The sequence below is a fragment of the Neopelma chrysocephalum genome, unplaced genomic scaffold, assembly GCF_003984885.1.
Source record: "Neopelma chrysocephalum unplaced genomic scaffold, ASM398488v2 Primary Assembly neopelma1_98, whole genome shotgun sequence".
Taxonomy (NCBI): Eukaryota; Metazoa; Chordata; class Aves; order Passeriformes; family Pipridae; genus Neopelma; species Neopelma chrysocephalum.
The window spans coordinates 521,506-537,131 of record NW_020897761.1 but is presented as its reverse complement, the minus strand read 5'-3'; the positions used below and the strand labels follow the sequence as shown (position 1 = coordinate 537,131).

General features: G+C 43.3%; 1 protein-coding gene across 10 annotated transcripts in view; it reads right to left on the bottom strand.

The window, feature by feature from the left end:
• RABGAP1L (RAB GTPase activating protein 1 like) overlaps positions 1 to 15,626 on the bottom strand; it is a 224,857-nt gene that overhangs the window by 62,620 nt on the left and 146,611 nt on the right. For 9 of the 10 annotated variants that reach the window (XM_027694793.1, XM_027694796.1, XM_027694799.1 and 6 more), the window contains one exon: positions 12,692 to 12,733. In XM_027694793.1, the coding sequence (XP_027550594.1) occupies positions 12,692 to 12,733 (42 nt within the window). Of the gene's footprint in view, positions 1 to 2,274; positions 2,906 to 12,691; positions 12,734 to 15,626 lie in introns of those variants that run through there. The other variant, XM_027694803.1, reaches the window with a different exon arrangement.

Below are 15,626 nucleotides of genomic sequence, written 5' to 3'. Positions count from 1 at the left end.
AAAGCTAAGCTGCCACAGTGACATCAGCACACACTCCTAGGGCAATACATCAAATGAGTCCTTTACTGGCATCCCCTATGCCCAGATATTAGCAAACACGTTTTCCTAAATCACATCCATGCTCTGTAACAAACTGTTTGGTACAAAAGTGTTATGGGAACAAAGGAGCTCTGGGTTTGCACACGATGAGCTGGGACCACAAACATGGCACTGATCCTGTGCACACCCAGTAACGTCCCTCTGCTCAGCAATTCACTCCTGCTTGTTGTAGCTCCAGACTTAAAAGGCAAAGTTCATTCTGCCACACAAAACACTGATGAATGCGGGCAAGAAAATCTCCTGGCTTCACCCACCCCTGGTCATCCCAAAGGGAATAACCCCCCCAGGAGCAGCGCTGTTCCACTTGTCCATCAGCACAGGAAGCTGATGCAGTGAGGAGGTGATCAGAATTTTTCTAAGACTGGCATAAAGGTTTCAGATGATGTTTCTCACCTCACACTGCAATGGCACATACTCGGCCCATCACAGGCATTTATTTCCAAAATCACAGCAGAGAGAGAAGCTTATGCACATAAAAAAATAAATCTAGTGCTTAATTTTATGAAATGCTGAGGTTTTGAAGTATCTTCAGTTCTGATTAAAGCACAAATTCTTGGTCCTCAGAGATTTCTCACTTTTAAAATATTATGAGAAACATGGTCTCGCCTCTCTGCAAAGGGTGTGTGTCAAAAGGGATGTATATCAGGAGAGGTATATTTAGCTAATAAAGCCCGACAGGGAATCACATTGATTCCACAAGTCACGTCTCTCTAACAACACAAGGACTATTTGTATTATTTTGCCTTTTTCACCCTCTTTCTTTCTTTTTTAATAAACAATATTATGTCATCAGCAAGGCCAAGCTGCCTGGGAGAGGAGGGCTGCGAAATTCCCTGGTGTTCTCCATCTGGAGGGCCAGATACAAAGGCTGATTAAGTCAAGTGAAAAAGACCTTCCTTGGAGCTCATCACAGCACAATTCAGAGTGATCTGGCAGCCCTTGCTCAAGAGACCAGCAGCAGGATGGGATACAGGCTGGATGAGTGTTGTGGTACACTGGGAGATAACTGGAGTAATGGTAACACACCCAACAGCTCAAACCACGCGTTATCGGCCCCTGGACTCAATTCTACAAGTGACTGCAGGTCCCCAAATCCAGCAGCATTTTAGCAGCCACCAAAGAGTTAGTGAATTTTTGATTTTTATCTGCCACTTCCCAGTGCAGGGACATGTTGGTCCAACTCGCCACCTTGTTTTTACACCGAACAGGTTGTAACACGCAGAGCACGTGCGTTTCTGGGAGCACTGCAGAGACAGAGTCGGGAGTGCAACGAAAATGCCAGACAGGTCACTGTGTATAACCACAATATGGGCTTGGGAATAAAGGAGAGGCACCAGAGGAAATGGGGGGGATCAGGGAAGAACTGTCACACCAGTGGATCACATCAAAATGCCACACTGGTGTCCCAGGTCACGGAGTGAGCGACCCTCGGAGCTGCAGCCAGGAGCGGTGAGAACAGCCCTGAGCAGACCTAGCCAGCAGCAGGGCCCAGCTCCTGGGTTTGCCACTGCTCTGTGGCTCTGAGGCTGCTCTTACAGCAGGAGAAACAGCAGAAGTGCATTCTCTGTGCTGTTAACGTGCCACACCAACTGCAGCCCACTCCACACACTAGCAGCATTTGCTGTGATGGATGAAAACACCCTTAACAATTTATCTCCCAGAGCATTCCATGCAGGTATTTTCAACTTTTTTACACACTGTCAACTGTCTTTTCAAAATGAAGCACAGAAACAGTCAAAGGCCTAAAGACATCAACACAGCTTGATTTTTGATGAATGTTCAAAGCCACCCTTTGATGTCACAAGTGTAAAATCTGAAATGCTGAGCATTAATGCACTTTGCATCAGTACCTAGAAGTCGACTGGGCATGCTGCTTATCTGGAATGTTTTCAGGACTGAGAACAAAAGCATTCACGGCTTTAGGAAAGATGTTTTTTTATAATGCAGCCCTGGATCCCTCGAGCTGGCTAAGGAGTGGCACCGGTCCCCATTAGCAGGACCAGTGTCCAACACTCCCAACCTAACATCAAAAAGGACTCCGTGCTTAGGAGATGGATTATGAGAAGCCAAGAGGAAAAAATAAGAGCTCTCTCACCCCTCCAGGGGGCAGGGGCAGGGTTGGGAGGGAGGATGGCAAATTCCCAGAGAATTAATGTCAAGAAAAGGTGATCTCACCGCAAGCAGCCGAGGCACAAAGAGGCGATGCCCCATGCCCAGAAGTTCCAGCACCCGACACGCATATTCGTTCACCAGCTTGCTCCTCTCGTCGTGCATGTCCTGGGACTTCTTGGCAGGAGGGGTGAGCTTGGCAGCCGGGGTTTTGCAAGGCACCCCTTCTTCCATGAGCAGGAAGTAATAAGTATCCAGAGTGAGGAGAACAGGCTTTGTGAACGGCAATTTCCAAAAGTGCAAGATTAGGAGAGCCAGCCTCCGATCCCCGGGATGGGCTCGGATGGCCGCTCCAGCAACGCCCCTCGGTCTCTCAGGAAGAAGGGAAAAGCATCTTTGCTAAGAATCGAGGAAAAATATGATCCACCGTGTTGGCTCAGCTAGAGTCCGAAGGAGATTTGAAAAACAAACCAGAGAGAACATGGATCTAAAAAATGCACGTAAAAAGCAGACAAACGGCAGAGAATGAGGGCAGGGAAGGTGGGCTGGGAGCAGAGCAAGGGCGAGCGGGGAGGGCTCAGTGTCCGTGGGGGTGTGTGAGAGCCGGGAGCAGCGCCGGGAAGGGCAGCACAGCCCGGGCAGTCGGGAGGCTGCACAGAGAAAGGGATGAGCTCATTGCAATCCCTGCTCCGTGACCAGCGCTCCGAGCATCAGCGAGGAAGGGGTGGGAAGGAGGGGGCTGGGAAGGAGGAGGAGGAGGAGGAGGGGGTGCCTGGGCACCGGGAGCCTCTTGGGGGAAAATGCCGTAATAAGAAGCCAATGGTGAGCGGGGACAGCCGGGCTCCCCCGCCCCAACACCCTCCATCAGATCCCTGCGAGGGGCTTGGCTGCTGAATCCTGAATCCCAGCTCACGGCACATCCACCGCATCCTCCAGCGCTCCAGGGTGGGAGGAACGGGCCTCCCGGCGACACAATGACTACATTCCATGGGCTTCCGAACGATGACAGACGGGCTCGGGTAGATAGGGCAGGACACCCCCACCCTCCCAGGTGGGGAAGGGAGAGGGGCAAAGCCCTCGGGCTGGGGAGAGCAGCCTGGGCAGCCACCGCCCGGCCCCGCACAGCCTGGGCAGGGCGGGATTAAATCATTTCAACAGCGCTCATTGCCAGCACCGTGCTGACGACGGGCAGGGAAGGAATGATGGCAGCACACATTTTTGAAGGGATTCTAGAAACCTGCTGCATGTTCCGGAGGAAAATGCAATGATGTCACACCTGGAGCTGCCTGGCATTGCTCTCGTGCAGGGAACAGCAGCGGTGCCTCTGCCATCTGCTGCTGCTTCATGTCACAGGGCTGCATTTCACTAAGTGTGTCTTCGTGCTCCTTCGTTTTTGAGCTGCCTCATCATAAAATGGGATATGCATCTGAACAATACCCATTGCCCACTGGAGCTGACAGCAATATTCCATACATTTCTAACAAACTGAACGGTGGTAATTTAAAATATTGTGAGGAGCTCTACAGACCTAAACCACATTAATGGCAAACAAATGTATCTTTAGCTCTAAAAATAATTTGTCTAACGTATCAAGAAAAAACATATTTGTATGAAAAACATCCAAAGTAAAAATCTGTAGCATGGGGTCGTTGAATTGAAATAATAAACATGTTCATGAGTAGTTAAAATATGAAAACCATTTAAAGTTATGGTGAACAAGCCTAGGTAAGTACTGCAAAAAGCAGAGAAAATTAGAGAAATAAATGAATTACATTCGATCTGATAAACAATCTGTAGTGAACTCCCTTCAAATACCAGTAAATTTGCTTGGATTATCACCAAAGTAGCTCCATCCCTGCAGGTCACCTCGGCCCACAGTGACACGAGGCAGGTGGGAAAAGAGTTAAAGCAGAAGTCACAGGTCAAAGATGACAGGTGATGCCAACTGAAGACAACTAAAGCACCTGCAAATGTGCAGCAGTGAACAGGCTGTTTGATACAGGTGGTGCTCTGAAAGCTGATTTAAATAGCTCAGGTTGCAAACCACTGTTTTGTAGATGAAAATCTGCAAAGGCTACAGCAATTTGGGTGCTTGCTGAGGTCCCTGTCGAGGGAAGCCACGACTCGCTTCAGGAAAAAGAAGCCACAACCAACACAAATTTCATTCCAGTTTAAGATTCTGGTGAAGACTGTGATGGGAACCCTCCCATTCTTCCCAAACTCCCCCCACACGCAGTTCCAGGGACTGTGGTTCATTCTCCAGTCTGTTACTCTGCCTTCAGGTAACACCACAATGCCCAGCATTTATCCACCACAAGTTAAATCACCAGCTCATCAGATTTTGTTTGTAGGGTGAAAGGGAGGAAAGGAAAGAAAAGGAAGGAGCTTTGCCTGTTTTTACTGAATTCTAATTCAAACACCTGCTGGTAAACATGATATTCTAGAAACATCAGGTTCCATCTTCTATATGCAAATAGAAACATTGCTCAAAACACTAAAAAGGAAGAAATAAGAGCCTTATACTGAGGGCATTGGGAAGCAGGTTACTGAACTGACCAGGAGTAGAGTCAAGAGCGACCTGGGGACAAAACAGGCAAGAGGACAGATAATTCAGAGCCCTGGCCATGTAAAAAGCCTTAAATTCTTTATTGCATAATTCAGACTTTAATCAGCTAATAGCTCTGATCCTTACAGAAATTCAGGTTTGATTTATTTTCACTAAGGTCCTAGGCTTATGAAAAATAGAATTAACTGCTTATTAAATAAAGTCTTTAATTCTAGAAAATTATAATAGGATCTAATAGTTAGAAGCTAAAACCAGATGAATTCAGGTTATAACTAAGGTACCAATTTTTAAGAATGAGGAAATTTAAGTACAGGATTAGCTTCCCAAGAGATGTGGTCTACCACCACCATTATAATTTTTACATCAGGCCCGGGTTTCTGTTTAAAAAGAGGTCTCTCAAATCCAAAAACTTCTGAGGCTTGATAAAACCCCCCCTTAATTATCAGCTGAAATCCACTGCTCTGTGTTTTTCCAGGAGCTCCTTTCACACAGCAGAACAGTGAACCCTCATTAACATTTTTATATTCCCTACCATTCTTACTTCCCCATTCTCTCTTATTTTTGTCCATGTCAGACCAGGAACTGATTTTTCCTTCACATAAACTTCACAACTCTTATCCATGCCACTGGATTGCTGTCCCACATTCTTTAGAAGGGCCTAAGTGAAGTGAACTTGAAAACTAAAAATGGCCAAAGGGCAGTAACTAAGCAGGATGTCTGAGGACAAACGTGTTACTCGTGTTTTGATTTCCATGTCAAGGACAATCTGAACTTTAAGGGTAGTTAAACTCTGTTCCTGGCCTTCCTATCCATGAAATGCCTGTTTAGGTGGTGCTGATGCAGTTCAGAGCTGCTCAGACATACACAGCTGAGGCCCACTGAACTCAGAAGTGGCTAACGCCAATAAAGTCTCAAAGCAAATAAAACCATGACTTGAAATAATCTGTATTTTCTGAATTCTTTAGCAAGATACCAAGGATCTCGATGGGGGGTCCTTTACAAATCTCTGTATTTTAAAATATTAAATCTCTGTATTTCAGTGACAAAAATGACTGACTCGGAAAAGCTAAATAGACTAAAACTGGAATAACAACGAGGAAGTTCTCCTTCAAGCTTATTCCTATGAAAGGGTAAGACATTGTGCACCAGAACAGCTCTGAAAATCCATACAAATGACATCATGGCCACAATAAGAACTTGACCTCTTACCTTATCAGACATTACTTTGTCCTTTCTGTTCTCCAGGGCTAATTACAAGTGTGTAATCTGGATTTAGCAAAGTTTACATCTTGATTGTTATGAAGAGAGAACATGATAAACCAACTAATGTCCACAGCAGATTCCAGCAGAGATCTCTGCTGGGGTCTGTGAGAGGGTGAAGGATGAGGTGACCATGTCTGCAAATGCTCCTAAATTATTCAGGGAGTTAAAGACAGGGGTTACAGTAAAGAACTGCAGAAGAACAATAATAAGAGACTGGGTGACTGGGCAACAGAACACTGAAGGCAAGTTGATCCAGATAAATGTAAATGGATGCATATGGAGAACAGCATCAGTTTTCCATGTTAATGACAGACTGTGAGCTGACAATTGCTACTCAGGATGGAATCTTGGGAGTCACTGCAGAGAGTTCTATGAAAATACTGGCTCAGTGCACAGCAGAGGTGAACAAAATGCACCAAATGGCAGGAATTAAGAGGGAAGGAACAGAGATTTTAACAGAGATTGCCATTATTCTGCAGGGTAACTCCATGGTGTGTTTTCATCTCTGATATTATGCATTACTCCGGTCCTCCCATCTCAAAAAGGAGAGACAGAAAAGCATTTAGGGAGGGGATAAAGCTCATGAGAGGCTTCCAGAGGAGGAGACAAAAATAGACTATGGTTATTAAGCCTGGAAAATAGAAGTTGATGAGGGATATGTAGACTTATAAAATCCTGGGTGGTGTGTGAAGAGATACTGTGTCCAAAATGCCTCCCAACACGGGACCCTGACCTGGAAGTCACAGGTGACAGTTCACAGCAAACAAAACCATCATTCAGCTGAGAAAATCCCTGCAGCTCCTCATTTTCATGTGTTTAAAGAGCCAGCAGAAAACCCCATGGAATAACAATCCATGCAGAGTTATTAAACATGAGACACCACTTCTTTCTCAGAGAGTCTTCAAGACACAGACTACCAGAGGCAAAAGAAAAGAGCATTATTGCCCTGCCCTTACAAGTCTTTCCCACGAATCCACTGTTGGCAGTGAGATACTGGGGTAGATAAGCTACAAGTGTGGTCTGGAATGACTATTTGTATGTTTTTATTTACTTCAATCACATGCTCCTGAAACATTTTCCCACAGAGTGACAAGATTTGCTAGGTACATGGGACATACACACTGCATTTACATAATATTAGAAATAATAATTAATGATAAAAATAATAGTATGGAACCCTGAAAACACTATCCTCACTTTCCAACATCTAGAAATCACCAACAGACAATATAACAGGAGGAATCATCAATATCTAGAGGAGTGCTCAGTGCTGCTAAAGAAATGCAGGTCAACAAATTTCATGTTATTTTCTCTGCTATCAGGCTACTCTTCCTTGAAAGAGAACATGTCTCCACCCTCAAAATTCAAAATTTACAGTGAACATTCACCTAATAGAAATTGAGCTGATTTTAGGTGTGAGGAGGAGATCAAATGGGCTAAGATATTAACTGGTCAGGACAGGATGGATTTTCATCATGCAGATAAATGTGGACTTTTAAAAATAGAAAATTGGTTCTATTAAGGTTGGAAAATCAGTAGTCTGGAAGTTGAACAATTCTCGACATTTTCAGGCACGGATTTCTGTTTCTAAAGAGATCATCTCCAATACGTCACCCAGTGCTGGTTTTTGGGGTAGGGGAGGAATTCTTCAGCCCAAAAAAACCTACAGCTTAAAGACATCTTCAATTTAGGAACTAGAAACACAAAAACAGTGATCTGAGAGACTCCTAAAAACTGAATTTCCTGCCCTCTGCCTAATGCAGAAGGCCTTGAAAAGAGAACAGCTGGTTCTCATCTCCAGCAGCAAAGAGCCAGGATCCTCTTCTCTTCCAGAAGTGTCAGCTCTTACCCTGGGATCAGCTACACAGAGAGGCTATAAAAAATGGGGTATAGATATAAGGAACACACTTTTCTTGCCTTAGTTTCTAATGTGGATGCTTCTGGTTCTCTTGAAAAGAGCCTTTTGAAGATATAATGCACTCCCAGAGTGGACTGAACCAGCTCCCCTGGAATCAACCCCAGTTTGGGCTGGAAAGGAGCCCTGTATGTCACTGCACCCAACCTCTGCCTCAAAGCAAGTGCTGACTTCAAAATCAGTTCAGGCTCCTCGAGCCATTGCAAATGCAAAGAAAGAACACAGAGAGAATGAAACAGCTGTTTTATCTCTTGGATACCAGACATATTACCTACAGACTCAGAGCACTTTTCATCTCATACCTCTCAAAAAGTTATAAGAACTGTCACAATTTCATTCCTGACTCTAAGACAATTGACATGTTTTAATTATCTCCATTGACAATATGCAAGTTTTACTGATGGGCAAAATCCAGGAGAGGTTAGGTCAGATGTTCTGTCCAAAGAAGATAATTAAAGGGAAAAAAGAAAACCTACAATTCACTGTATGTTCCTTAAGAAGTGAAATGAAAATGGATACAGAAGTGCAGCATAATTTTATTCAGAATTTATATTCATAAATTTATTCAGAATTTGTGCTCTTATACAAATCCCCATCAAAAGAAGAGAAATAGTATTTGTGGAACCCTTTGGTTAGTGAGGAATAATATGCCATACAAATATAAGAGAACAACACAATCCTCAGTGTTATCAGATGAAGCGACTTTTTAGAACTAAGGAAATACAACATGAATACAGAAAACTTATTGTGACCTCTCTTAAAGATCCTGTCACCTCTAAGAAGTTTACTGCAGATTGGAGGTGATGCAGAAGAGAATGACTAAGATGCTCTGGAGTTCAAGAACACTGAGAATATTGGTTTATTTAATAAACACTGTGAATGGTCTCTACAAACACCTCAAGGTGATAAACACCAGTGTGAGCGGTGCTGGAAGGGGGCTGTTTGAGCTGAAGGACAGTGCTGATGTAAGAGTAGCTGAGGGTAAAATGATCAGTAATAAATTTACCCAGGATAAGGGAAATGGCCTTCCACCAGCAACACTGCTGCTGTTACTGGTTCTGAAATGGATGTCATGGCACATAATGGAGCAGAGAAGCAGTTCTTGGGCCCAGGAGGTCCTTTTCAGTCCAGATATGGAATGAAATAAAGATAACAAATAACCCTCCTTATCCAAGGTAATGTTGACACCTTTTTTTAAATCCACATCTGCCATCCCTGCCATTGTACTTGGGATGCTGCCCCCGAAGCTCAGGGGCACAGAGTGACACAAACAGCTTTGGGACTGAAAGGTGCCACCAGAAACAGCCAAGAACTACAACTGTCCTGTTTGTGTAATACACTCCTGGTAACATGCAGAGAGGAGTGTCAGAAATCATAAATCCTGTTAGAAATGCTGCTCGTGTTCACCTGACTTTAAGGAATGATGTATAAAAGTACTGGGTTTAAGATATTATATGTACTGAAGGGAATCTCTGTAAGACAACAAAGCACTGGCTGGGAAACACAAACAGCAATAAACACATCATTATTTCTCCCTATTTTCTCCCCATTTTCATTTGAATATTATACACCTTCCTGATCAAAACTCTGCCTTTCATTGGTGTTAAGCAACATGTTTTTAACAGTCACACAGCTCAAACCTCCACAAGCCAAGTGTTGAGCTTATATGCTATGAATCACACACTCCATGAGTAGGTGAACCCTCAGAAAGAAAAGTTTGGATATGGACCTATTTTAAAAGCCACTGGTTCACTCTTGCATTTCCAGTGACTGTGTGCTCCTCCCTGCCTTTCCAGGAGTTACCAGCCAGAACAGCAGTTAATCTAGAGCCTGAATTCTCCACAATCACATATTTTAATACTTGCCTCAGTTTGATAATTCCAAAACAAAGCATGCCTTTAGCTGGTTTTGCTGAGTTGCAGGATCAGAAACAAAACATTTAAGAATTAATCAGTGAAATCTCTCTGTGACCAGTGACAGGACCCAGGGAAGGGCTGGAGCTGTGCCAGGGCAGGGTCAGGCTGGATGTCAGGAAAAGGTTCTTCCCCCAGAGTGTGGTTGGGCACTGACCAGGCTCCCCAGGGCAGTGGGCACAGCCCCAAGGCTGCCAGAGCTCCAGGAGGGTTTGGACAATGCTCTCAGGGACAGGGGGGGATTGTTGGGGTGTCCTGGGCAGGGCCAGGGGTTGGACTCAATGATCCCTGGGGGTCCCTTCCAGCTCAAGATATTCTATGATTCTGTGAAATACTAAAACATGAAAGCTTGCTTATAACTGATTTCTTTTTCTTAGCATATATGAAGATTTTGGTGTTTTTAATTTCCAATAAAGAAACAAACTAGTTGATGACACAAGGGATTGGGAATAGTACATTATCATAGAATCAACTGGGTTGGAAAAGACCTCCGAGATCATCAAGTCCAACCCTTGATCCAACCCCTCCATGGTTCCCAGACCATGGCACTGATGCTACTGATCCACATCCAGTCTCACCTTAAACACCTCCAGGGACGGTGACTCCACCCCTTCTCTGGGCAGCCCATTCCATTTTCCTGTCACTCTCAATTAATGGTCTCAATTGGGATTTTTAAAATGAAAATATCAGTGCTGTTTGTTGAGTTGTTCTAAACCACAGGCTTCTGCGCCGCCCTTTTCCACACTGGGGTTCTTTTGACACTCCAGTGCTTCACTACATTTTCCACGGCTCAGAAAACGAGAGGTGAGGGATTTGCTTTTCAGCCTCCTGCGCAGTAATCCAGGTGCAGTGGCTCCATGATGTAAATCCGTGACTGATTCCCACTGTAAAACAGTGCCACCAGCCGGGGAGCCTGAGCAGGCTGGGCAGAGCACAAAAGCACAACATTTGGATGCTACAGAAAAAACCCCCCAGTGCTTCCCCTTCAACAAGAAATCAAATTAATGCCCTATTACAAATCTTGGCCTCCACAGCTAATCCTCTAACTGTTCATTGCTACAGCCACAGTTGAAGAAAAAGGAAAGGAGTCCTCTCGTGTCATGAGTGTTTATTTTCCAGAGACGACTGCATCACGACGTCTTGGGTAATTGGTCACAGAAGTAGCACTGTCATTCCCAAACTAACAGGCATTCCCTGAGAACACCAGCAGCTGGAACAGTGAGACACAGCACTGAGTTCCAGATAAAAGCTCCTCTTCTGTTGCTATTTAATGAGGGATTTGGATGCACACACTTCACTGGGAGTGAGGAAAATGGCATTTACACAATAAAGACTCCAATATTCTGCTGATGAAGGATTCCCTCAGCCAAACTTATAATAATCCAAGAGACTGTGGATGGGAGAATAATCACTCTAACAATCCTTAGGAGTTGTTTTCATTCACTTCAGACTTAGAGAGAAACAGGAGTTTTGAAACACAGTTCTTAAGGCATTTTTTCTGCAGCACATTCAGGTTCTGTCACTCAGGAAGAGCAGTACAATAAACCACTTGGTTCCTAACGATTAGGAGAAATTATGGACACATTTGAGTAGGAAAAAAAATTACTTCAGGTCTCACAGTACAAAACTATTTCCTTCCCCAACAGAGGGCAATTCCTGCTGAAAGCAGATCATAAAGCTGATTCAGTTCCATATAAGCACCAGCTCCATCTCCGTGCCACTGTGGAGCTGTGCTCTTAGGTGAGTATTTCTAACTTAAAATCTTCTCTTTCTTACCTGGAATTTCTTTGCTCTTGTTTTTGGCTGCACTACAGAAATACTTCCTCAGGATAACACCTCCCCTACCATTTACTCAGAGCCTATTACTGCTGGAACAGGCACATGCAGCACACTGCACACACATAAATTACATATGAACTGCTGTAAGCAAAATTAGAACCAACTCTTAAAGCTCTTAGTTGCAATAAGAGCGACAAAATACTTTTAACTTCTACCTCTACCTCTTCCCAGAACCTGTTCTACCACCATCATATCTGCTGGGTGCCATCACCCACCAGATTTCCCTTTGTCCATACTGGCCTTGAACACCAGAATATGAACAAGCCCCCACAGTTGCAAATAAAACATGAAACAGGAAGGAAGGAGCACACACTTCCCTCCCTCGTTTTTACAAATGCACAGTTCTGTAGGAGCACTTCCCTGGAAATGTGCACTGAACCAATATCCTGTTTGTAGGAGCCTTCATTAAATACAGGCTGGGTTAGTGTAAAACACTTTGTCTTTTGGACATTTCCTCACCATGGGGCTGGATTTGAACTAGAGGCAACTCATGGAGGTCACTGTAAGTTAACTTTGGCATCCAAAATGCCAGTGCTTCACCTACAGCTTTACTTGTTTGGGTAAACTCTGTGCCCAAGGCAAAGACAAAGATTCCCCATGGTACAAAAGATTTCCATTTCTCTCTTGACAAATACATTTGATAACAAATAATAGTCAGTCACTTTGTCTACAAACAAGACCAGAAACAAAACAGACATGCTGTGAAATGAATCAGAATTGTTTTCTTAATAGTAATTACATGAGACATTCAAATCCTTAGACTGTACTCCCTGTTCCACAAACTTCATGACACGAATAAGTTTAATAAAAACAGATCTATCATAAGTACAATTCTGAAGACATCTCTACCCAAATGGATGATATTTCTCTTACACTCCCTACTCCAGAAGTCCTGCTATTATTATTCCTTTAGACATGATACCTTAGGCTAAAAACTATTTCAGACAGTTTAATAAAACAAAATAAATTCCTAAAAAAATCACTTACCTTTAAGAGAGCCAAGGCTACATGGAAGATTATGTTCATACCCTGAAAATAAGAAGAAAGAGACTTCAATCAGTCCCAGCACACAAACCTCTCTTCCCCAGTGCTTAATGATATGTAGCATCAAAACTAGATGCTGTAAGTCCCCAGGGAATGCTTCCCTTTCCCCTGCTCCACTTCAAAGTTCATCCTTGAAGCCCCACGGGCAGTTTCCAAACTCCAGCTGGGGAAGATGAGGCTCCCTGGAGCTTTGGGAACCTTGACTGAGTCAGGTGCCACAGATGTGAGAGGTGCTCCCTCCCCCATCACTTCGGTGCCTGTCAACGCTTCCATGAACAGGGCAGGGTGTTGGAATGAGCAGGGCACCAAGAAAATGTCATAAATATTCTGGGGGATGGGATTTTTGTCAAGTACCTGAGCTTAGCTGTGATTTATCACCTACACTCCTTCATGCTCAAACTGTAAAAACCCTCAAAGTAAAACAAAGGCAACCCTACAAGTACACAGCACACCTTTTTTTAATGCTGTTAGTCAAAATTCAAAACTCTTTCAAAGCCAAACAAGCTGCTGTCTGTATCAAATAGGTGTTTGCTGGTGGGCAAAAGTTGGAAATACAAATGTACAGAAATGCATTCAGTGAGAAACACAAAGACAACAAGCATTTATTTAAAGATTAAAGAAAGTCTGCTGCCTACCTATCTTAATTATTTAGGATTATAAACAGCTTTGTCTTCATCCAAATATGAAAAATACCACATGTAACTTTCATTTGCTGTGCCATGGGCTTTGTGTTCAGACTGTTTTCCTCGATTGTGTTTTCCAAATCTTCTTGCCCGCTTGTTTAATGGCAGGATGAATCTTTCCTTATAATGGCTCTCAGAGCTGATATCTAGAAATGTCTCAACAGATCTGCACACAAGTAATACTGGCACTGCATTTCATATTGTTATGGGATAACAATGGGACTTTTGCTAAGAGAACCTTCTCCAAGGAATTTCTGCTTCTGCAGTTATTTTTTCAACCCTCTTCCTGAAAGCCTGAGACCATATTTCTATAAAAATTAGCTTTTATAAAAACCTGCTGAGACCTTGCAGAAGCATTAGTGGGAATAAATTGTATTTTTTTGCACAGCATGATGCCTTGAAGGGATTGTATCATCCATGAGTCCTGGAAACATGAGACATAATGAATATTGCAACACTGAATTAGTGTTGCTGCATAATCACTGTGATAACAAACTGGTTTTCCACTAGAGGTCACAATTGCCGCAGGACTGAATCCTGCTCCCTCACTAGGAAACCTTTCTTCCAAATGGGATAACAATTATTCCAAGTTATTTTGCTTTTCATACTTCTTTGTAATAGAAAAATGTCCGGTTGTGACTTTCAGTCATGACTCTGAGCTCCAGCAGCAGTCAAATCAGTCCACAGTCCTCTCAGTTTTATTCCAAATATCAGTTTGATGTCAAGAGTTCATTCCACAGTCTTGACAGTCACAATTTTTATTTTCCAGCAGAGAGGGTTTGACAGGAACATCTATAAATGAGAGGAATATCTACAAGCCATCACAAATCCTGGATTTTCCAGCTGATTTAACCAGCTGATTGATCGGACTTTGTTTATTTATGAGCAGGAATATTATGTCTAATTGTTGGATTACTCAGGAATTAGTGTCTTCTGGCACAACCAAACAGAAAAGCAAACCAGTTCTCATTTAGTTTCCAAGTATTTTTTTCTGCCCTCACACTGTTCCTGAATTCATGCAAGACTGTTCTACCATGGCCAAATTTAATGATTATGATTATGAAAAAGAAAGCTCAGCTCATTTTTCCACAATCTCTTATTTAAAATCCTGCTTCATTTACCACACAGTGATTTATAAGCTTCAGATTAAACTTGTCCAGCTATTTTAGAAGAAGGACTGAAAATACCAATGTGCACCAGACATATAAATCATTGGTAGCAATATCCCTCCAGCAATTTTATAATGGCAACATGAAAGTACATACAAATCATCCAAAAGAGGAAAGAGGAGGGAACTCACATGAAATGAGCTTTGGATAATTACTTTTTAAAAGCGAAGGTCATATGTTTAACAGGGCATTTTGAAATAAATGCTACGATGTCACACAGATCTCATCTTGATATTTAAAAGATTTGCATGTGTGAAAGCTGTTCATTATTACACTTCTTTTAATACACAACAGTCAAAGGTAAAAATATACTCTTGTAAACAAGAACCTAGAAGACACAGGAACGGTGAGGGGCTTATCCTCATGTGGAATCCCAGAAGGGTTTGGGTTGGAAGGGACCTTCAAGCTTCTCTCATTCTTTCTGCCATGGCCAGGGACACTTTCCACTAGACAAGGTTGCTCCAAGCAGCATCCAAATCTCTTCTCCATTATGTGGGCACTCTCTCGTTTGTCAGCCTGAGAGGCTTTGTTGCCAGAGAGAAATGAAGGAGCACGTGGCCTGCACAGCTCACAGGCAAAGATCCAGGAATGAGGCATGTGGACATCCTCCTCCCAGGAGCTCTTAACCAGCAGCTCCTGGGACACCCTCACTTACCTGCCTAGTTAAACACCTGCACAGCAGCTTCTTTTTTCCAGCTGGTGATATTTAAGGACCCTCTACGCTTGTGTGGAGGCCAAGAGCATCTTAAGAGATCTCATGAAGCTCAACAGCTTCAGAGAAGGAACAAGCCGAACTCAAAGCAATCAATATGGTAAGATAAGGGTCAGGAATGGGAAAATGTTGGAGTTTGTGCCATTTGATAGTCTCCTTACAGCCCCTGCTGACCTCCCTCTGCTTTACAGACACTTCCATAGGACAGCACTGACTCCAGAAGAAAGAGCATCATTTTGCAGGAGTACCTTTCACACCTACTGGTGCTGGGATGAACACTCATCATGCAGGAGGTGCCCTTTTAATTCATAAAA